This window comes from Erpetoichthys calabaricus, chromosome 1 (assembly GCF_900747795.2).
Source record: "Erpetoichthys calabaricus chromosome 1, fErpCal1.3, whole genome shotgun sequence".
Classification (NCBI taxonomy): Eukaryota; Metazoa; Chordata; class Cladistia; order Polypteriformes; family Polypteridae; genus Erpetoichthys; species Erpetoichthys calabaricus.
In genome coordinates this window covers 188,737,597-188,760,853 of record NC_041394.2, presented here as the reverse complement: position 1 = coordinate 188,760,853, position 23,257 = coordinate 188,737,597, and the positions used below count along the sequence as shown (strand labels likewise).

Below are 23,257 nucleotides of genomic sequence, written 5' to 3'. Positions count from 1 at the left end.
GCTTTGTTCTGTATTTGATCTTCTTTGTGCTCTGTGTGTGAATCACTACCTGCTTCTTAAATGGGCTTTCTCTTTCTCGGACAGGACACATAATCCATTGCATTCGTGATATTACAGCTTTCTGAATAATTAAAATACTGAGATGTATACGTAATATCTTTTTCATGATGATAGGAATGAAAGCATGTTATTAAACATGGGAACACGGTGGCGCACTGCTTGTTCTAGTCTCACGCAAGAGGCTTGCTGCGCCATGCGCGACCTTCGATGAAATAATTTATTCCAGAAGTACTGTCTCTTTCAAACGTACTAACCTCCAATTCCTGTCCTTACTTTTCTTTCTCCAAATACCCAATCGCCACACAATCAGCTCTGTAATAGACATGAAGCCATCTGTAAGCTTAGAATGCAGATTATTCAAAACTTTTAAGGAACATTGAAATATCTTCGTAGTACATGTTTAATTATTCTATCCATCTATCCTTCCAGTGTCACGTCAGCACCAGCAAGAATACAACGTAATGCAGGAACAATCCATGAACTAGCTAGCGCTGTGGCACCGTGTCCTCACATGTTAATTATTAACAATACAGATTATTTAAATGAAGTTAAAGTTGTATCTGTATAATATAATCAACATATTTTGCTGCATTTCATCTTAAAAATGATATCGTCATCATATGTAAATACGTGCTTTATAAAGTGGCTCAGGTTGTGCAATATTAAACTGTAGTGCAAGTTTACAGTGGGGTAATCTATACTAATAAAAGGCAAAGCCCTCACTGACTCACTGACTGACTGACTGATTGACTCATCACTAATTCTCCAACTTCCCGTGTAGGTGGAAGGCTGAAATTTGGCAGGCTCGTTCCTTACAGCTTACTTACAAAAGTTAGGCAGGTTTCATTTCGAAATTCAAAGCGTAACGGTCATAACTGGAACCTCTTTTTTGTCCATATACTATAATGGACTGCAGCTCGCTGGCTGTGGGAGGCGGAGTTGCGTATCGCGTCATCACGCCTCCCACGTAATCACGTGAACTGACTGTGAATGCAGTACGTACAAAACAAGGAAGAGCCCCAAAGAGCGCTGAAGAAAAACATTCATTACACAATTGAGAAGGCAGCGAAACAATAAGAAGCGAAGCACGGTGTAAACCGTAAGTTTAAATTAAGTTTATAGAAACGCTCCCGCTGCGTTTGCAATACCATATTCGCGAGATACAAGTTTAATGAGAAGACACGAGGTATAAACAACATTAGGATCACTTTGTAACGGAGTTAAAATTGCTGTAGCGAGAAACTTTGAAGTGCCGGGTCTTAGCTAACATTAAATAAAGCCGTAGACATCGCAACATCACACAAGAGAGCGGCTCACGTGAACTGACTGAACGCAGCAGGAGTGATCACTTCGCTACTACGGAAACAAAACACGGTGTAAACCGTAAGTTTAAATTTAAGTTTATAGAAACGCTCCCGCTGCCGTTTGCAATACCATATTCGCGAGATACAAGTTTAATGAGAAGACACGAGGTATAAACAAGACTTTGGATGACTTTGTAATGGATTAAAAATTGCTGTAGCGAGAAACTTTTAAGTGCCGGGTCTTAGCTAACATTAAATAAAGCCGTGGACATCACAACATCACACAAGAGAGCGGCTCACGTGAACTGACTGAACGCAGCACGTCGGAAACAAAGCACCGTGTAAACCTAAAGTTTAAATTAAGTTCATAGACCTACAAAAGGTTGCCATTGATTTGAGGCAAGATTGCTTTTCTCCTGTACAACTATACGTTGCATTCTCAAGAGTATGCTTGCACGGCTTGGTCATCTATCTATCTATCTATCTATTACAACCGGAGTGCTGAACTGACAACGTGGTATACAAAGAGAACTATAACAATCGTAATATGTATATATATATATATATGTAGATATGTATATATATGTGTGTATATATATATATATATATATATCTATATATATATGTGTATATATATGTAGATATGTATATATATATGTACATATGTAAATATATATGTAGATATGTAAATATATATATATATATATATATATATATATATATATATATATATATATATATGTGTCTGTGTGTGTGTATATATATATATATATATATGTGTGTGTATGTATGTATGTATGAATATATATATGTATGTGTATGTATGTATGTGTATGTATGTATGTATGTGTATATGTACATATGTATATGTGTGTGTGTATGTATGTGTGTATATGTATGTGTATATATATGTTGATATGTGTATATATATATGTATATATGTGGATGTGTATATGCTATATATACCGATAATTCTCTTTCCAATCAGCTGCTGCTGTGATTTCCCACTCAGATACAGTGATATAAATACTCCGAGTGGTGCAGTGAGAGTAATATGGAAAAAGATGATCTGCTGTGGCAACCCTTAACGGGAGCAGCTGAAAGAAGAAGAAGATGCAGGTAGAGTAACAATGCTAAAGCACTTATGGTTTTTGGAATACTATGGCTATTCCCTGGACCATTACACTGCTGCTGGTTAATTACAATCAGATGCATTACACTAATAAACAATATGCAGTTAGTTTCAGTGTATTTATAAAACCGCGTCAGGAATGTGGATCCAAGAAAGAAAGGGTGACCACACAGGAACAGTAGCACTGCTTTGACGCTGGGTGCCGCCAGTCTGCAAAACCGAGCGGAGAAATTGCGTACACCAGGGTATGAGGTACAGTGGAAATGTGCGTGGCTTTACGCCAAGTTTGTTTTATACATCGCGATTTGAGCATGGAAATGTTCATATACAACATTTCTGTGCGTACGCACCATTTATACATGAGGCCCCAGGTGATTGCTAAAGGCCTCCTTTCCATTTTATGTAAAATATCACTCAAACCTTAATAAATGACACTTAATAAGCAATACTTTTTAAAATAACTTTTTCTATACACACAATTTCCAATGGGACTGAAAGACTGGCTAAATTAAATACACCAAACCAATACAGTATATTGTACTGTATTTCACTGAATGTCACTAATGAAATTTGGACTGTAAATGGTTAAACAGCATTCTTACCCAAAACTGTATTTTGCATACAACGCAAACAATTTAACCAAAACATTGAAAACGTTTTTTTTCTTTTTTAATATACAGACGTAATTATAAAACAGATCTCATCTGTATACCATTCTGCCTATGTGTTCCCTTACTGAAAATATTAGTATTGCATTTCTTTTATTTTTCTGTTGTAGTTTACAGGAAGACTGCTTCAAAATATGTTGCCTATAATTATGTCTCACACCACATTACCTTTGGTGAAACATGCTAGAGTTTGTATTCAGAAAATCACAAGCTGCTTGCTTTAGCTATTGTTTAGATATTTGAGGAGCTTCAGATGTACTAATCAGAAGATCTGATAATTACATATTACTTTGTGTTTGTTTTTAGTCACCGTGTAATATAGACAGATTGCTCTTTATAGCTTTACTGTTAAATATATCTGAAATAAATCTGATTCTCCATTTTTAGATTTTGTAATTTAATGGGAATGGAGCATTTTAATCAACATTTGTTTTAAAGCAAATTCAGAAGAAATATTAGTGAAGGACAAGGTGATGACATACCACAATATATCTGTAATAGTATCTAATATGCTAAAAGCAGTTAAGACACAATATGTAAAAAAAAATGAATACACATACTGTAACTTTACTACTGGCTATGGGACTACATATTATACTGATTTTAGACATGTGATTTAGTCTAAAAATGACAAAGTTGTTTTTAAGAATTTATACTGAATGCAATCAAATTGTTAAGAAATAAACCAATGACAACATATACAAATAAGAATATAAAAATACATCAACAGCCAAATCAAAATGATTTTATTGCATATATTAGCTATTTTTAAATAAATAAGAAATCTGGTTATTTTTTGTTTTCAGATGGCACGTGAAAATTCCTGCTTTTAACTATGAAGTATTATTTTATAAAGAAGTGCCAAAAAAATCACAATTATTAAACTAAGCCGCACATAAAATAGTAAAGGGGGGGGGGGGGGTTCGGGGGGAGAGGTGATATTTAAGTCTATAGAAGCTTTGCCAGGAGGGAAAAATTTTAGGAAATAAATACAGACCATCACTAATATCTTAATTTATTTATTGCCTTAAAATAAACAAACACAATGTGCTATAAATAAATATATTTGTGACACGCCACATTGTATAAATTACCTTGCCTTTGTCCCATCCTAAAAAGCAATTCCCTTTACCTTTCTTAAAGTCAGCAATGGAAAGTGCTGAGAATGAATGAAAACCATTATAACATGGTTTTTATGGAAATAAATTAAAAGCATTTTAAAATTATTATTGTCCTTCAATAATTTATTTTCTTCATGCAAGTATACACTAATTTTAAAACCAGATAACATCTATCCAACAATTACCAGTTATCAAAGCCTAAAATATGAGATGAAATTCCTCACATCAAACATTATCTAGCACTTGAATAAACTTTCATGCTTTTCAAAATCAAAAAAAAAAAAAAAAAATTAATAATGTGATGGAAAACATGCCAGCAATTCCTACACTCAAGCTAGGATAAATTTTTCTACAAAGAGAAGAATCACCATGCTTCCATTCATCAGTGACAATGTTTCTGACTTTAATTATTATAATTTTAAGTCAAGTTCAAAGTGAGAGATCAGATTAATGTTAGGTAAACAAATTTAACAAGTTAATTCCTATATTTACTGAATTACTACATTTCCACAATATTAAGTAAAAATGATACATATAGCAAACAACAGCAATTCAATCATGCCGAGTTAAGGCATTTTGTCTAATTGCTACATATGTACTTCACACATTCAAAAGACAATGTAAATTATATATTCTTAAAAATACATCAAATATTAATAGGTAAAACACAGTTTATTTTGTGATTATGTGCATACACTTAGTTTCTGTTTAACTGTCACTAAATGAACTACTATTCACATAAAAGTGTTTTAAAAATGATGGTTAATTAAGCAAGACAAGACAGTAACACACAGTACCATTCACAAACTGCACCAGCTAAATTTTTCATACTGCTTTGATAGGAGTGGGAAAGGTAAAGCTCACAGAGAAAACTGACAACAGCAAAAACATTTAAATTCAAGAATTCCCAATCTTTTAGCAAAGCAATGGGCAGACAAGAAATGAGTGTCACTGGATTAAGCAATATATATATATGTTTTTAAAAACCCTGTGTGTGTGTGTGTGTGTATATTAGATATACACACATACACTTTTTTTAAATAATGGCTGAATGTGTATTTCTCAGTTTCTATTGAAGGAGAAATACTGAAAGACAAAAACTGCAAAATATTTTTTTGAAATATATGTTAATTAAATTGCAGTATACAAAACATTACATAATTTTAAATTGATGGACCCAGTAAAACTCAAATCCTCTGCCCTTTCTGAGAAAGATCAAAGATTAAAAGGTGCACCATGTCATTGCAGATTTGAGATTTAAATAAAAGGCAACAAATGGCTTGATCCATCAAACAAAGTAAAAACTAATATAGATAAACTTGCTACAGACTAAATTAAGATACAGAATGGTTGAAGTACAATGGGGTAATTAAATATGCAAGTCAATGCTGCACCTTCTATAGCAAAACTGGTTACAGAATATTATAATCGACAGCATAGAAAGCAGGCTGAAAGGATGCACAGAAAGGAACAAGGAAGGATACAGTTCAAAGAAAATTAAAATTCCTAAACTTAAAATACCACAAAATAAAAAAAACATAATTCAACAACACAATCAACATATTAATTAAAAATAAGCATGTTTAACAAAAAAATGAAAGCATTCTTATCCTAGATATTCATTAGCTGAAGAACTCAGCTCGCAAGCTATCTGTATTAACACCTGGGTCTGAGCATACAAAAAAGGTATTCCAAATGTTACCAACTGAAACAAGAAAAAATAATCTGGTGGGTTTCTGGCCACATGATCCTGGGTCCAAGACAATGCTCCTTGGATGGAGAAGTGTATAGAATCAAAGACAGCAAAGGAGAATCTCCTAGTCTTGCCTTTAAAGGAAATCAAGCTACCTGTTTTTTTCTCCGAAGTGGCTGTAGAACTTGCCCTTCCTGAATGATCAATTGATACAGGCTCAGGTTGGGTGACTTTGTTCTCCTGTAGAGATTAAATAATCAAAAATGCAATTTGAATGACAAGGTTTCAATCCAATAAGTAAACAAATAAAAATAAACATAGCACATGCAAATATTTTATCACCAGCATGTAGTGAAGTTACAGACAATTAGTATTAGTAAATTAAATCTGCAAGCCAATTTTTCACAGATAGGCCAAACACTGTATACATCAGAGTAAGTCTCAAATTAATCCTGAAACTGAAGCAAAGAAACTTTCTTCTTTCAACATGCTTGTTCACATTCTTGTTTCAGAATTATCTAACAAATTACTGGTTCACCATAATTCTGACATAATTGCATCCAACAATTGGGGGTGATTTTTGCTATCTCCAATCAAGAAGTGCCCTCTACTTCCTCTGGCTACAACTTTCTAAACTGAAAAAAATACTGGTAGCAATGGTAGAACATATCACTAAAATTTTACTGCTACTTGTAATAATGCACCAGCAAATCAAGGTAATGTTAACAAGGTTAGAAATCAAAATAAGATGAGTCAATGTTTCCAGTTGGTTTACACTGATAAAATTTGGACATAAATGATTAGATGCGTTTCAGAGATGTCAATTGTTTTATGCAGTTTGTTAAATAAGACTACTTATATGCATCTAACTTTTAACAACTACTTAAAATTGAATTAATAACAAAACTTTTAAAATGAATTAATTTTGTCACAGGTCTGACATTTGCTGTTGTGAGATTTATTCATTTTCAAGCTTGAATTCAGAGTCATGTGTACATACTACAATAAAATTCTTATCGTATGGCCTCACACAGACTAACGGCAGTTTTACAATAGTAATAATATACACAAACAGAAACAGTAACTATATTATCATACTCTATATTAAGCATTTGTAAAATCATGAAACAATGCATTGTAATATTTTTAATGAAAAATGGTTTTTGGCTTTCCATTTATCACTTTAGAATTCTTGCAAACATTGCCTCTACTGTTTTGCTTTCAAGGCATCATATTTAAATGATCACACATGCTAATGTCTGTGAACTAGGATTGGGAGATATGGACTTAAACTGATATTGTGAAAATCCATCCATCTACCTTCTAAACCCGCTTCATCCCTTGACCCAAAACACAATATTTAATATTTCTCAAAACACATTTAAGATTGAAAATCGGCACCATATAGACAGGAAAATACACATTTTATACGTAGAATCCAAAACCTGGTATATTTCCGAACAACAATAAAATGAAATATTAGCAAAGAAAACATTATTTTTCTTTTTAAAATGCAACAATTTTTTGAACAGCTATGCCTTAAAGAAACAGCAAAAATAACATGCGTTTTTGAACCATTTTTGTTTAATATCTCCTCTACTTACTTTTAAGCTTCCATTGAATACATTACCTGCCTTTCTAGCAGCTGTATAACTCAGTTAATACATATGATGCTTGCTCTCTCCCTGACTGTTTTATGTAAGAAAAGACAAAGCACTTGATGCATTACAGCTCTAATCACCGATTATAGTACTCATGCATATGTATATTATACATATATTGATTTAGGATTTATTTCAAATAATGTATATAATGTTTTTGTCTTACCTGAAACAGTATGTAATGATGTATGCGGGTGTTTATTTTATAACATTCACTAGCACTAGTAAGTATTGTGTTTGTGGTTGGAAAACTCATATTTTGAATCCAAGTGTTCTTAACAGCTTCTTGAATCCCTACCCTTTGTATAGTATAGACTGGTACTTTACAGGGCCAACACCAAGGAATAATCTGTAAGGGGGAGACTGCAATTCTAAAGAAGGCTATGATAGTCTGATGGAAAAAGCAGAATTTCTTATTAAAATGTGGCATTATAAAAACACAAAGAATTTTTTTTAATAACTGGTATTTCATCATCCTTTGAGTAACCTCTGCTTACTCACAAATAATGTTGTACATTTGACTTTGAATAATATTCACAGATTCAAAAATGTATGTTCAAGCTTCTATTTTTTTTTCCTCTAACCATAGCCAGACAATAAACTAATACTGAATCATGTTGTACTTTAACTTGTTACAAACAGCAGCTTCATTTAGAGGTTGCACATTTATGCGGTGCAATGAATCGTACATTTTAATTTTGGGATTGTTTTCTGTTGTGGTTGAAGTGGAATAAAATAACAGTTGGTACTGTGGTTTGGAGGCTGCTTAAACAATTGCTGTGGGGGGTGCATACTGGCCCACTTCAAGCACTGGTTAATTCTGCATAAATATATTATAGTGACATCTTTGCTGGTAGAGAAAAGACGACGTGGGAATCTGAAACGTAAACAAAGAAGGGAGGAATGTTTTATGAAGGAGTGGGTTTGAAAACAGGAGAGAACTAAGAATTGTACAGAACAGGAAAAGATAAATAATTTCGCGAAATACAGTATATGCACAGTTGTCCATCCCTGTCCCTTTAGGCTGTTTGGGACACATTAACTGAGCTGTACTTGTATTTAAAATGACGCTGTTACAACTTGCTTGTGTTAGATGCGAGAACATCGCTTCTCCTGAATTTTTTCCTTCCTCCTTGGTAACCTGACTCAGGTTTTATTGCTAAACTGTCTTTCCCCAAGTTTCACAGAACCTTCCACCTTCCACTTCACAGCTCACGCCACATATCATCTTGTCCAGTGGCTGAAGTGATAAAAAAAAAAAAACATACAGGAGGTACTCAATTCATATCTTGTTCCCCCTCACGATGCATTTCAAATACAGTATAACATGATATTTTAGTCTAACAGTCCCCCTTGGGAGATCAGAGAGTGTTCATTTTAGTCTATGATATCGAGGAGCTGGGGGAATGGGGGGCTGAATACTTATAATTCTTGGAGATCGAAGCATGCTTATTTTAGTATATGATATTATGGAGCAGGGAGGTCTTGAGAACGGAGTGTGTTGAAATTAGTATATGAAACTGAAGAACACTTCAAACCTTGCTCCCCTCTCTTTATCCTAATCAAAATACTTCATTCTTTTCACTTCTTCTGCCCTATTGTTTCTGTTGCAATTCTACCCATGCCTTTTATTTGCATGCACAAACCACATAATTCTGTGCGATCACTTCTTAGCACTATGCAGAGAAAAGGGCGTGGTGTGTTATAAGAAAAAAAGATATATATATATATACACACACACACACAGTATGTATCAAAAATCACTTTCATTAATGGATACCTACTGATGTATCTGTACCTTCTTGCCAAATTCCAGTTTTTTTGTTGACGATTAAGGTAGTCAGTCAACTTTATATTATGTATATTGAGATTATATTTTCTTTGTGAAGTGAATTTAATTTGAAAGAAAATTGAAAATAAAATCATACTGTTGCACAAGCTGTGGTTAGATGTGCTTGCTATTTATGTTTCTTCTATAAAGCCATTTCTTATTTGTCAAAGAACTAGTGGGGTGGTGAACTCCAAAGAAGTAAGGAAAGAAGTCATTAAAATAGGTTATTCTACAGGTGTATTGCACAATCTACAACAAAGACAAATTAATGGAAAAAAATGACCAACACATGCTAAATTGTTGTTTCAAGGTGTAGTGGGAAATAAAACAATCACCTTGGCAGTGAGTGGGGTTACAGCTGGCCTCTTCCGTTGTGCATATCCAGAAATGCGATAACAATAATGAGGCTTGCAATAGAACTTCCCTGGAAAAGAGAACACTTTTTTTACAAAACATATTTAACTTGTGCTCGGACGTTTTCTATTCTGTTTATTTTACACAAAATAAAACTAAATATATACCTATTATCTTACACTTTAAATATATTTTCTTTCTTTTTACAGAAAAAGAATAAGTTTTTCAGTGCAAACCTAACAACATTTCATTTTTAGAAGGAAACATAAAAAAGCAACTCCAGAAATGTGCTTTCCCAGTTCACTAGAATACAGAAGCTCTTTTAGACACTGCCTGCAAAAATGTGATTCTGGTTAAATTAAGAAAACAATAAATCATTTGTTGTACAATACAAAAGAATGACCACTGACAAGAGAAAAAAAAAATCCATTGGGAAATAGAAAGCATTATTTAAACAAATGTTAACTCTTGAGATACTCTTTCATCTGTCTAGAAAAAAAAAGTATTTGATGATAACATCATTCAACTTATAAAAACACTTTTCCATAAAAAACTATGAGTGCTTAAATGAAGAAATGTGAAACACACATACATATAAAATAGTTTTTTTTTTTCGTTTAAATTTAATAGGTATAAAATGTGACAGGTAAAAATACTTCATTCCCATTTTACTGTTTTTGTCTCTTGACAAACAGAAGACAGAGGTCAGCGGTAAGTTATTATTAAATATACTGGGTATTACCATAATTATGAAAAACAAACATTAAAATCTTCGCTGAAAATGTTAAGGATATAGCGGTACTTTTGATTTAGAAGAGTAACATGACATTTTTTCCCCATGGATGTTTTTCATATTGTTGGCCATTATACAGCATTGGTTTACCACAGGCTTGTATTACAGCATAAATTATTTTTCTTTCTACTCTGCATAAATATATGAGATTAAAATTTTTTCACTGCCACTGCCAAAATACATTGGGTAAGTAACATATGTTCAGGAGAAATAAGCATTTTTCCTCAATTATCCCCCTGCTCCACAATTTAAAATTACAAATCAAACAATTCAGGTGTGATTAAAGTGCTCATTACAGACTTTAATTTAAAATATTTGCATATATTTCAGTCTCACTTTGTAAAAATAACACTTTTTCTACATGGTCCCCGCATTTCGGGGTACCATAATGTTTGCGACACAGCAAAAGCAGGTATATTAAAGCAGTCATCTTTAGTATATTGTTGCATATTTCTTGCATTCAATGACTGCTTGAAGTATGAGATTCATAGACATCACCAGGTGCCGAGTATCATCCCTGGTAATGCTCTGGCAAGCTTCTAATGCAGCCATCATCAGCTCCTGCTTGTTTTGGAGGCTCGTCTCCTTACGTTTTCTCTTCAACATAAGGAAGCCATACTCATTTGGATTTAAACCAGGTGATTGGCTTAGCCATTCCAGAATTTTCCATTTTTTTTAGCTTTGAAATACTCCTGTATTGCCTTAGCAATATGTTTGGGATTACCTTGTTGTAGGATAAAGCACCATTCAATGAGTTAGGAGGCACTGGCTAACCACTGGCTTCAACAGATGTTTCTGTGCAACTCAAAATTCATTGTGCATCTGCCATTAGCAGTTACATCATCAATGAAGATAAGTGAGCCAGTACCTGTGACAGCCATACATGCCCAAGCCATAATATCCCAAACCATGTTTAACATATGAGGTGGTATGTTTTGGATCTTGGGCAATCCCTTCTCATCTCAACACTTTGCTTTTGCCATCACTCTGATACATGTTCGTCTTTGTCTCATCTGTCCACAATACCTTTTTCTAGAATTCTGCAGGATCTTTTAAACACTTTTTCACAAACTAATCTGGCCATCGTGTTTTTGTAGCTCACTAGTGGTTTGCTCTTGCTGTGCGGCCTCTATTTCTGTTCAAGAAGTCTTCTGTGGATATTAGTCACCGACACATACACATTTGCCTTCTGAAGACTTTTTCTGAACTGTCAGATAGGCGTTTGGGGTTTGTTCTTTACTATAGCAAGAATTCTTCTATGATTAGCAGTGGAAGTCTTTCTTGGCATTCTAGTCCCTTTGCACTTATTGAGCTCACCAGGGCACTCTTTCTTCTTATTGATTTCCCAGAGAGCAAATTAGGTAAACCTAAGGTTTCAACGATGTTGTGACAGTGTGGGTCAGCTCCATGCTTCCACCGCCATTTCAGAAGCCTCTTGAATCCAACACCAGTGATAGTAATGGCAGGGATAAGCTTGGCAAATGAGGACAAAACACATATATAGCAAGTGGTAAGTTCAAAGGTGCTCTAGTGCATTTATTAAAAACAGTCAAACAGTGTCCCGAAGTGCAGTTCAACAAAGTGTCCAATATATAAATACTCCAATAAAAAAAGGTGTTAATTTGGAGGTTAAAATCAAGCAACTAAATAATCTATTAAAACGAAGTTAAAAACGTGTCAGGAAACTTTCCTTAAAAATTCGAGCCCGGGTGCACTCATTTAATACTTGACGTCTCCTTGGCTTAACCCTAACAGGTCCTTACAGCCAAATAGGTGCCTAAGTTGCAGCTGAGCCACCCATCCACACTCCTCCTAGGCTTGGGCCCCTTGTAACCTTCACTGGCTCCGGACAGAGGCAACCCATCAAGCCTCCAACTCTCTTCTGCCAGGGTTGCACCCCTGTGGTCCATGGCACCACTCATAGGATGTTTTGCTGAGCCTCTTACTCTCCTGCAGCCGAGCTGCCACTCTTCAGCAAATCACTCCAACCAAGCAGCTCTTCAGCCACTCCAGCTCCCAGGTCACTCAGATGGAGTGGCCATCAGCCTCCAAGCACTGTTCACATACTCCCTCAAGGAACTTCCTCCCAGCTGTCTGCCTTCTCTCTCTCGTCTATTTGCACTGTCTCTCTCCTGTTCCTGCCATTCTGCTCTCCATCCTTTAACTTACATCTTTTCTTTTGATTGGTCTCCCATCTCCTTGTTTTCATCCCTCACCTACCTCTTGCACTTCCCTTTTATTATGGGGTGGGCATGGAATAGCTGCAGTGATCATGGGTCCTGGGTGTTCCTACACTTGTGCACTAAATGTACAGCCATTCGCTTCCGCATCACACATGGGAACCGCTCTCGCTCTGCTATCACACCCATCCAAAGATGCGAGTGAGACAATTAGAAATATTTCGTTAAAACGTCAACCAGTCACGGACCCTACTTTACCACAGATGTCTCAAATGGTTTTAATTCTAGTTTTACAGCCTCATAATGGCTTCTTTGAGTTTCATTAGCACAAATTCCTCATGTTGAACAATGGCAACTGAAAAGGGTAGAAGCAAGCTTTGGTATCTTATGCCTACACTAATGAACCAATGACACAACTGAGTAATCACAAACACTTGTGAGACCAATTGTTCCAAACATTATGGTGCCCTGAAATGTAATTTTTGCATGCTGTGACCGAAATGTATGCAAATACCCTTAAAATGAAGTCTGTAATGCACACTTTGATTTGTTATTTTAAACGGTGGAGTAGAGGGGTAAATCAAGAAAATATGTGTTTTCCTCCCAAACATTATGGAGGACACAGTAAAAAAATATTTTTGGATGGAGTATTCCTTTAAGAAATAGACACCTGTTTAAGATTTTAAAGTCTGTTCTCTTTCATTCCAAATTATTATTATCATAATGCTCTAATTGAGGGGGGAGAAAACAAAAACAAATGTAACCAACTGCATCTGAAATGGTTTAAGTTGTCTTGGATAAAAATGTCAGCCAAATAAGAAAAATGTAAATGTAAATATAATTCATGTTTAAATAGATAATTCAGTGAACATCATAAACAGGACATACAATTCACTTAACACTGAGATTTTAAATTGAAGCTAGGTCTTTTGACCTATGAATAATGGAGAGAGGCAGAATTTCAATCAAAAACAAAAACACAACACCATGTGAGTTACATGTCCCATTTCTGATATGTGCCGATATTCTGAAGTATTTATTTAACCATATTTGACTAAAACATGCAAGCCACTTTGAGCTTTTGAGCAGTGAATGGATAACTGATATGCTGATTATGCGACACAAACAACGTGATCCCCACAACGTGACATTTTTCATATTGTTTGCCATTGTATAGCATTGGCTTGTATTATAAACATGATTACATTTTTTTTCTCTGCAATCACTATAAACTAAATGGAGTTAAGCAACATATAACAAAAATATCACTTTTTGTGAAATATTCCATTTAAAGGTTACTAATAATGTGCAAAATTTGTTCTACTAATATTTGCTCACTTATGGTACTGTCAGCAATTTCGGTATATTTTGGTTTTCATTACTGTGTACATGCAAAATTGAATTACAGATGTATTTCAATTTATTTAGGATAACTGAAAGACAAGAAAGCTTATTTTCAGCAAAAAAGCAATTTGATCATTAAAAGTAATTTGAACATGAAAAAACAAGCAACATTTAAATAATGACAGGCATATACTGAGAACTTTCATAAAGAAAAGTTGGTTGGTTCATCAACTCTACAAAACAGAAAAAGAATAAATACAGGTATTTTGATCACACAGTTTGTGGGGAAATATACACAAACAATTACACACTGTAACAGCAATATTAGCAGTGTCATAACAGATGGTACCTTCTGGCCAGATAGATTTAAAACCTTATGCAAGTACAGGTTAAATCCCATTATAGTTAATACAGAAGTAACAAAATTTTCAGAATAATGAATACTTTTTTTGGGCCCAGACAAACGTTCAGAGACTAACGTACACCTTAAACAAATCTCGTTTTAATGAAATGTAAATTTCACTATAACAAAAATGCTTTTCAATCAAATATGGCTACCAAAGATAATAATGAGATGCAAAAAATACTTAATGTCACTCCTACATTTTCCGCAACGAGTCTTAGGAACCCTGCAACAGGTTATATATGGCAGAGTTGCCCGAAAAAGCCACTACTAAAAAAATGTCATTTGAAAGCTCGATTAGAATTCACTAACAGACATCTTGACAAGAGTCCTGCATTCTGGAGTCATCTACTTTGGTCTGATGAGACCAAAATTGAACTTTTTGGCCTCAATACAAAGGGTTTTGTCATGAGGATGGAAAGGACTGCCAATAATCCAGCAAACACCATACCTACCATCAAGCATGGTGGGGGGAGCATCATGCTTTGGAGCTGCTTCTCTAGGGCGGGCAATGGGTTCCTTGTCCGTATTGAAGGAAGAATGGATAGTAAGAGTATATCCAGATTTTGGAAGAAAACCTTCAAATGTCAGCCATGAAATTGGGACTCGGACGACGCTACCACTTTCAGCAGGACAATGACCCAAAACACTGTGCAAAAGTAACCAAAGCATGACGACAAAAAAAGATCCAGGTTTTGCAGTGACCTAGCCAGAGTCCGGATCTGAACCTGATTGAAAATTTGTGGCGTGATCTCAAAATTGCAGTTCACAAATGAAAGCCTTCAAACTTTGCCCAGTTGGAACAGTTCTGCAAGGAAGAATGGGAAAAATTGCCTCCATCCAGATGTGCTAAGCTTGTAGATGGCTATCCAAAGCGACTACAAGCTGTTATTACTGCAAAGGGTGCTGCTATCAAGTATTGACTGTGTGTCAAGTAAAGGGGTCAACAACAACATTAAATTTACTTTAATTTTTGGATTTCTTGATCAATACCTGTGGCACACTGTTGTTGTGCTGTATAGCTCATTATTGCTGAATGTATGTGTATCTGGGGACAAAAAGAAGGTAAAATGAAAGTAAATAGAAACTTATTAAATACAATAACAAATAGGATCTAAGAGCCTCATATGGCATCTGAATAAGAGTTGCAATTTAACAGCCAACAAGAGATTTCAGCAATGTAACACAAGAATGTGGGAGACATGGATAGAGGCATAAAAAATACAAGACAGTGTTACAAAGTACTGTATAACACTGAATATTAATCACCTGAAAATGTGAATAGTTAACCTGCACAAAATGTATTAGGTATGGTAGAGCTGAACAATTTTTTACTTACCATCTTCCACATCAAATGCGTAAGAGGAAAGCCTTAACGTTGTGCCGCAGTAGTCACATTTAAAGCAACTTCTGTGAAAAAATTTACCCTCAGCACTGAGCCTCTCCATTACATAAACTCTTCTCCGGCAAAAATAGCACACATCACTTCCACCAATGTTCTGTGGAAACTCTTTGCGAAATGAACCCTAAGAAAAAGGAATAGGAAGACAACATCTTAGCAGATATTATTAGGGAACAAATTAGAAATTGCCTGAAATATTAAAATTTCCATGTTCAAAGACAACAATTAATTTTCTTCCAAGATCATACATTTAGCAAAGTATTGTAGTATAACATGGTTATTAAATTAAGGCCAATTCAAAAATACACCTAAAGCAGCAAAAAATAATAAGTTGTGAATTTACTACTATACAAATTTATATCACTGGTTATGCAAAACGTTTTAATTTGAAGTGTACTATATAAATGTGTAATATATAAAACCAATCAGAATGTTATTAGTAGCTAATAAAATAACCTACAGTAAAAGCTGTGATCTCCAGCACTTAACCAATAGGCAAAACGTACAAATTGGCATTTTCTTAAGTATAGCACAATAAACAACAATGTTTGATTAAATGACAATGCTTGATTGAAGCACAAGCAGATTCTTGGAACCTGCTCTTGGCCTTAAGTGACAAGATTCTTTGAGTGGTTGCTTCATTCAGCCTCCATCCTGATCACCTGTACTTCAGCATCTGCCCCTCTTGGTGCACAGGCAGGTCATGTAATAATTCAGAAAGCTCATCTAAGGGAAATGACAAGTGGAAGAGGGTGCTGCTAAATGAGAAATATGACTTAGTGAGTAGCAAAAAAGTGTGATGGGAGTTAATATATTTATATTTCACATTGTCAGTCAGTTATTTCACATTGTCTTCCTCCAATTTATGCTTACAGTCACTGTTTCAGATTGGTTTCAGTTGTGCTTGAGAATCACTGATACACTTGTATCCACATTTGACAAACTATAAATAACTTGATCACTTGAATTAGTATATAAAACTTTTCTCCTGGAGCTGTATTTAAATCAGAGTTCAAGTGGTTGGGTAAATACAACACAGTCTAGGGGAGACCACAGAGGTAGTACATAAAGGAGCAAATGCATCAGTGGACATACGCAAGACACCCATAGAAACTTGTTACTCCCATAATCCGCACCCCAACACAGAATCAGCACAAAATACTTTGTGATTTTCAAAGCAGAAATACACATACTTTAAAGAGATCCATTTTGTCTAAAAGCCAGAATTTCCCAAACTACCCCTTGTATTATTTTTTACTGGTGGGATTACTCCGTTGGCCACAGGATAGAAGCAACAGCAATTTATTCTGTTTACATATACAGTATATATTTTTATCATCCTCTGATGAGTGCAATAAACAGAAAATTGGTCTATATGATACACAAATATGTAAAAAATATCATTGGTCAGTAGATACGGCAGCATCACACTAATGATAGATTGGCAATGCTGAACGAATTAAACGAGAATCTATTTATTTGCAACTGGGACAGGTGTATTGTTTGTCAAGCTACAAGAAATCACGTGCTCCTTTACAAAGGTGATGGGTATCTCAGCTTTTACTGTACTCAGTGAAGGTGAATACATTTATCTACTCTACCACGTCTTACCAATTCCTTCTTGTTTAGAAGGGGTCTGGGATGATCTTTCTTTTGAAGCTGATTGGCTATCTGCTCAGCCAATGAGCTCACTCCCCCTGTGTACATCTTTAAATACCTCTACCCAGAGTTGAAGTGACAGATAAAAAGAAAAGATGGAGAGGTGAAACAGAAAGAGAGAGAATAAAAATGGAAAAAATGAAAGAGAAAAAAATTCTAAACATGTATACAGTACAAATGAACACATCACCATTTGAATCTGCATCTTTAATATCAACACCAAACACCATCTGTGGGTGGGGCACATTTTAAAAATAATCTTGCTACTGCATACATTATAAAACATCTAATATTAATATCACACAAAAAATAAAGAACATAAAGCATGAATAAAAAGATTTACTCTTAATAAACATTGACATTTCCCTCTACAATAAAAGAATAGTTAAAAAAAAGATAGCTACATTAAACAAGATTTATAAACAAAATTATTATTCATGCACAGTAGTCTTAGGTTTACTGTTTAATGCAGTATTATAAAAAATAATTTTGATAGGAGGGCGCTGCACTGTATATTTCTGCAATCCTCATAATGCATACAGTATAAGCAAGCTAAAATTGCTAACTTTATATTGGTGTTTACAAGCAAAGATATTTCAGAACAAAGTCTTTTAAAAATCAGTACAACAAATGAAGGAAAATATACTTTATTATTATTTCTTATTAAATAAACATATTCCAACTTCACTGACAAACCTCAATTAGATCATATGCATTTCTCACCAAATACATTAATTTATATGAAAGGGCTTTCCTATTCAAACTTCTAGATCATCTTTTCACAATTTACGTGAAGTTTAATAATATGATAGCATATTCCAACTTCACTGACAAACCTCAATTAGATCATATACATTTCTCACCAAATACATTAATTTATATGAAAGGGCTTTCCTATTCAAACTTCTAGATCATCTTTTCACAATTTACGTGAAGTTTAATAATATGATAGCATATTCCAACTTCACTGACAAACCTCAATTAGATCATATGCATTTCTCACCAAATACATTCATTTATAAGAAAGGGCTTCCCTATTCAAACTTCTAAAATGAATACTACCAACTGTAAAACAGAGGTATAGTATGTGTATCTATTAAAACATAATTAACATAGAAGTAACATGACAATATGTTATCACTACTCTAAAATAACAGCACTTTTATCTTATGAGTCATTGCATATGTCTTAAAAACTTATTTAAAAGCTTCATCAGGCTGCTATACTGTGCAATCATTTCAGTGAAAATGACTGGTGATCATACAGTTATGGTACTGATTTGCTTATTTTTATTTAAGCTTTTTACATGAAGACACAAAGTCACCAGCAGTACAATCATATGCTGATGGAAAACAGAAACACTAGCGTAGAACAAAATTATGTTTATATTCTTTGAGAACATATACTAATATGTAATTGATATGGAATCACTTACAAAAATATTTTGAAAAATTAAAAACAATCTCTTTCCAGTATTTGCAGTATTAAATATTGAAAAGACTGCATCATAATTCTCTCTTCACTATATATTAAAACTGTACAGTGATTAAAAATCTGTAATTACTGATATTTATTTTTCAGTTATGCTTTTGCCAATTAAATCACACGATTAGTCGTCAATTTCATTTTTTGCAATAGTCATTAATGTAAATTTAAATTTACTTCACTATTTCACTTTCTGGAAACATATTTAAAGCAAAAAAAAAAAAAAAGCATAGTTTTCAGAACAGAATAACACAGAACAAGGAAAATATACATTGTATCACACCGGCAACACTTTAAAGTTATATACATATTAACAGGAGCTGTTCAAAAAAGTTTTGATAGAAAAGTAAGTAAGCAAATGGGCATTGTATTTTAAGCAGCCACATGGCTACCTGTCTGAGAGAGTCAGAGGAAGGTACATCTTGGTGTCTGTTGGAGCGAAGGCTGAGGGAGAGATTCCACTGATCTAAAAAGAAGGATTGTGAAGGCTTGTTCTTGTTTACAAAAGAAGAAAAAGAAAACAAATCATAGAACACAAATTCACACACACAGATGAACATCTAAAATGAGTGATATATATACTGCTCAAAAAAAATGAAAGGAACACTTTTTAATCAGAGTATAGCATCAAGTCAATGAAACTTCTCGGCAATTGATATGGTCAGTTAAGTAGCAGAGGGGGTTGTTAATCAGTTTCAGCTGCTTTGGTATTAATGAAATTAACAACAGGTACACTAGAGGGGCAACAATGAGATGACCCCCAAAACAGGAATGGTTTAACAGGTGAAGGCCACTGACATTTTCCCTCCTCATCTTTTCTGACTGAATTTTCAATAGTTTTGCATTTGGCTATGGTCAGTGTCACTACTGGTAGCATGAGACGATACCTGGCCCCTACAGAGGTTGCACAGGTAGTCCAACTTCTCCAGGATGGCACATCAAAACATGCCACTGTCAGAAGATTTGTTGTGCCTTCCAGCACAGTCTCAAAGGCATGAAGGAGATTCTAGGAGACAGGCATTTAGTTAGGACAGCTGGAAAGGGCCGTAGAAGGTCCTTAACCCATCAGCAGGACCGGTATCTGCTCCTTTGGGCAAGGAGGAACAGGATGAGCACTGCCACAGCCCTGCACAATGACCTCAAGCCACCCACTGGTGATCAGAAACAGACTTCATGAGGGTGGCCTGAGGACCCAACATCCTCTAATGGGCCCTGGGCTCACTGCCTGGCATTGTGGAGCTCGACTGGCATATGCCATAGAATACCAGAATTGGCAGGTTCACCATTGGCACCCTGCGCTTTTCAGGTTGCACGTCAGACTGTCCAGGAGCTCACTGATGCCCTGGTCCAGCTCTGAGAGAAGATCCTCAAGGACCCCATCCGTCGTCTCATTAGGAGCATGACCCGACGTTGTCAGGCATGTATACAAGCACGTGGGGGGGCCATACAAACTACTGACTATGATTCTGAGTTGCTGCAATGAAACTTCTATAAAATGCACTACCTTGCCACATCATTTCACTTAGATTTTCAGGGTGTCTTTGAATTCAGCCCTCTGTAGGTTGATAATTTTAATTTCCATCAAACGATGTGGCATCCTTTCTTTCCTAACACATTACCCAGTCCATATCAGAATAGATATCCAGCATGATTTTTTTCCCCCTTGAGATTTGATGCGTTTTCAAAGTGTTCCTTTAATTCTTTTGAGCAGTGTTATATATTTAAAAATGGTAGTATACACATACAGAGATCTCCTCAAATTATACAGACTTAAACATCACCATAAAGCAACTGACTAGTACACTATGAGACATTGTGAAAGGAAGAAAATAAAATAGGTCATCTAATACAACAAAATCCTAATAAACCTGTCAACATGTCCAGCACACACCAACAAAATTCAGTACCAAGGCCATGCAAAGTTTTATTTGATTCACATACTTTGAGCTAGTCTGTTTTTTTTTCTTCCTTTTAAAGAAAGGAACACCTTGTCAGACCTTAGTTTGATGGAAAATAAGAAGGTTTAGTTGTGTAACTTCGAGCATGACCAATGGCTTTACATTTGCTGCAGCTATGGAATACTGAGAATTAAAAGTGTTTTTATGTATTTAACGACTTTTCCCAAATCACTTTTGGATATCCTAATGTAAATCACATGTTAGGCATGGATAAATTACTTTATATGGTTACTATAATAAGGTATCATTAGCACCATCTTGCAAGCATTTTGTCACTAATGGTGTCTGACAAATGGAATCTTATTATAGTCTCATCAAATGCTAACTGTGAAAATTGTCATTCTAGAAAAGCCATGTTCATGGAGAATTAGCAGAATCAGGAAGTTACAATGCCTAATCAGACTTGTACTTTTGAGCACAGCATTTACACTGGAGTTTGGGGTGGATAATAAGATCGAAACTGATTAAGAGTAAATTTTACATAAATGTCAAGATAGTATTTTTTAATACAGACTATTTAAATGTACATAAAATGTATAAGTTTGCAGGTAGTGCAGTTGACAAAAGTGATGAACGAACTCGCTTTGCCTTACAGAAATTTTTGACAATTTTGCAGAACTCCATGAAATGCACTGAAGTCAATAGGGCCGAGGAAATGAACTAGTTTTGCGTGGATTATAATGGTGCAATGGTCTTTTAAGTGTCCCTGAAGGCTAGGAAAGTGTCTAACAATTCCAGACAGATTACTGTAGCCAAATATGTGATCTGAGCTATGAGGCAGCAGTGCTAATGATTGCGCTGCTGTGCCTCAAACAACAAAAGACTCAGATGGTACAAAGAGCATAAATAAAATACAACAAACGGCCACAAACTAGCAATAATAAAAATTATAGATCATTGTGTTAAGAGTGTCAGTCTTGAGGTACACAATAGCCACTGGTCATTCCATTGTTTGAAGTCGCTGCTCCAGGCACAATGGGAATATCTTTTTTGTTTCCCAGGTATCTGTGCAGATGCATAGCACTTTCTTCTTCCATCATAAATAAAGAAATGCCTTTTTATTTTTTCGCAGCATGCCCAGTGTTTTCTGATGATTAGTCATGCAGTGCTATGTTGCCAGCATACACTGATATATATCTGTTGGCAGTACTAGTAATATTGCAAATATAGTAACTTCCTGTAATGGCTAAAATGCCTCTTTATAAATTACATCCCTGTGCAAAGGAAAAATGTAAAGCCTTCTCAATCAATTATTTGTGAAAGTATACAGTTTTCAATGTGTGGAAAGTCTATTGCTGCATTTACCCATTTTCATAAATATATCTGTTTTCTAACAGTATAAAGGTTTTCTGGTTAAGGTGATGTCAGAAAAAGATTAAATTGTACAGAGGCAAAAAAAATTGACCAGGAAAACCTTTACAATGTGACAAAGTCTGAAGAACATCATAATGTGCAACAATCTATAAATGATACCAACACTTTCATAGTTAGCTTTGAGCAGTGTTTTTACGGTAACAAAAAATAAAATAAAACATGCTGTTAATGAAAAAATAATAATTTCCTTAATTAAAAGTTGAAAACAAAAAAAAAAACAAAAACTGAAAACTACAACTAAATGAAAACAAAACTAGAGGTCTTGGTGTATAATGTACATGTAAAGCCACACTGTTGTATTATTAGCACACAATTTAGACCATTTTTGACACCAGCATGTAGTTTAAAACACACATTAGAAGACTATCCAAAACATGTTTTTTCTGTCTTAAAAATGTTGAAAGATTAAGGAAGATGTTCTCTAAATATGCAAGATACTGAGAAATTAATTCATGCATTTATTTCTAGTAAGCTTGACTACTGCTATTCATTATTCACTAGCTGTTCAAATTGTGCTTTATGCAGCTTTCGGTTTAAGTTCAAAATGCAGCTGCAAGAATTATTACGAAGTCCAAACACGCCCTGTCATCTTATGCATTACCACTCTTGCACACATTTGAATATTTTTGTTGATGTTAGAAAGCCAAGTGAAATGACACCTGCTGTATATCTACTAGACAAATATTTAAATATGGGCTGTTACTACCACTACTGTTTCTTTGGATGCTATAGTAATTACAAGTTTAAATACCTATCTCATATAATGACACAAAGGATGACAGAAAAAGCATGTTTAAAATGTTTCATTTCAATATTTGAAATATTGTTCATAATA

General features: G+C 34.7%; 1 protein-coding gene across 10 annotated transcripts in view; it reads right to left on the bottom strand.

Moving 5' to 3' along the window:
• mical3a (microtubule associated monooxygenase, calponin and LIM domain containing 3a) overlaps positions 1–23,257 on the bottom strand; it is a 431,263-nt gene that overhangs the window by 106,020 nt on the left and 301,986 nt on the right. For 9 of the 10 annotated variants that reach the window (XM_051922884.1, XM_051922886.1, XM_051922891.1 and 6 more), the window contains exons 22-26: positions 19,483–19,584; positions 17,558–17,665; positions 15,884–16,070; positions 9,806–9,894; positions 6,134–6,218 (exon numbers count right to left, since the gene is read on the bottom strand). In XM_051922884.1, the coding sequence (XP_051778844.1) occupies positions 6,134–6,218; positions 9,806–9,894; positions 15,884–16,070; positions 17,558–17,665; positions 19,483–19,584 (571 nt within the window). Of the gene's footprint in view, positions 1–6,130; positions 6,219–9,805; positions 9,895–15,883; positions 16,071–17,557; positions 17,666–19,482; positions 19,585–23,257 lie in introns of all 10 variants that reach the window. The other variant, XM_051922912.1, reaches the window with a different exon arrangement.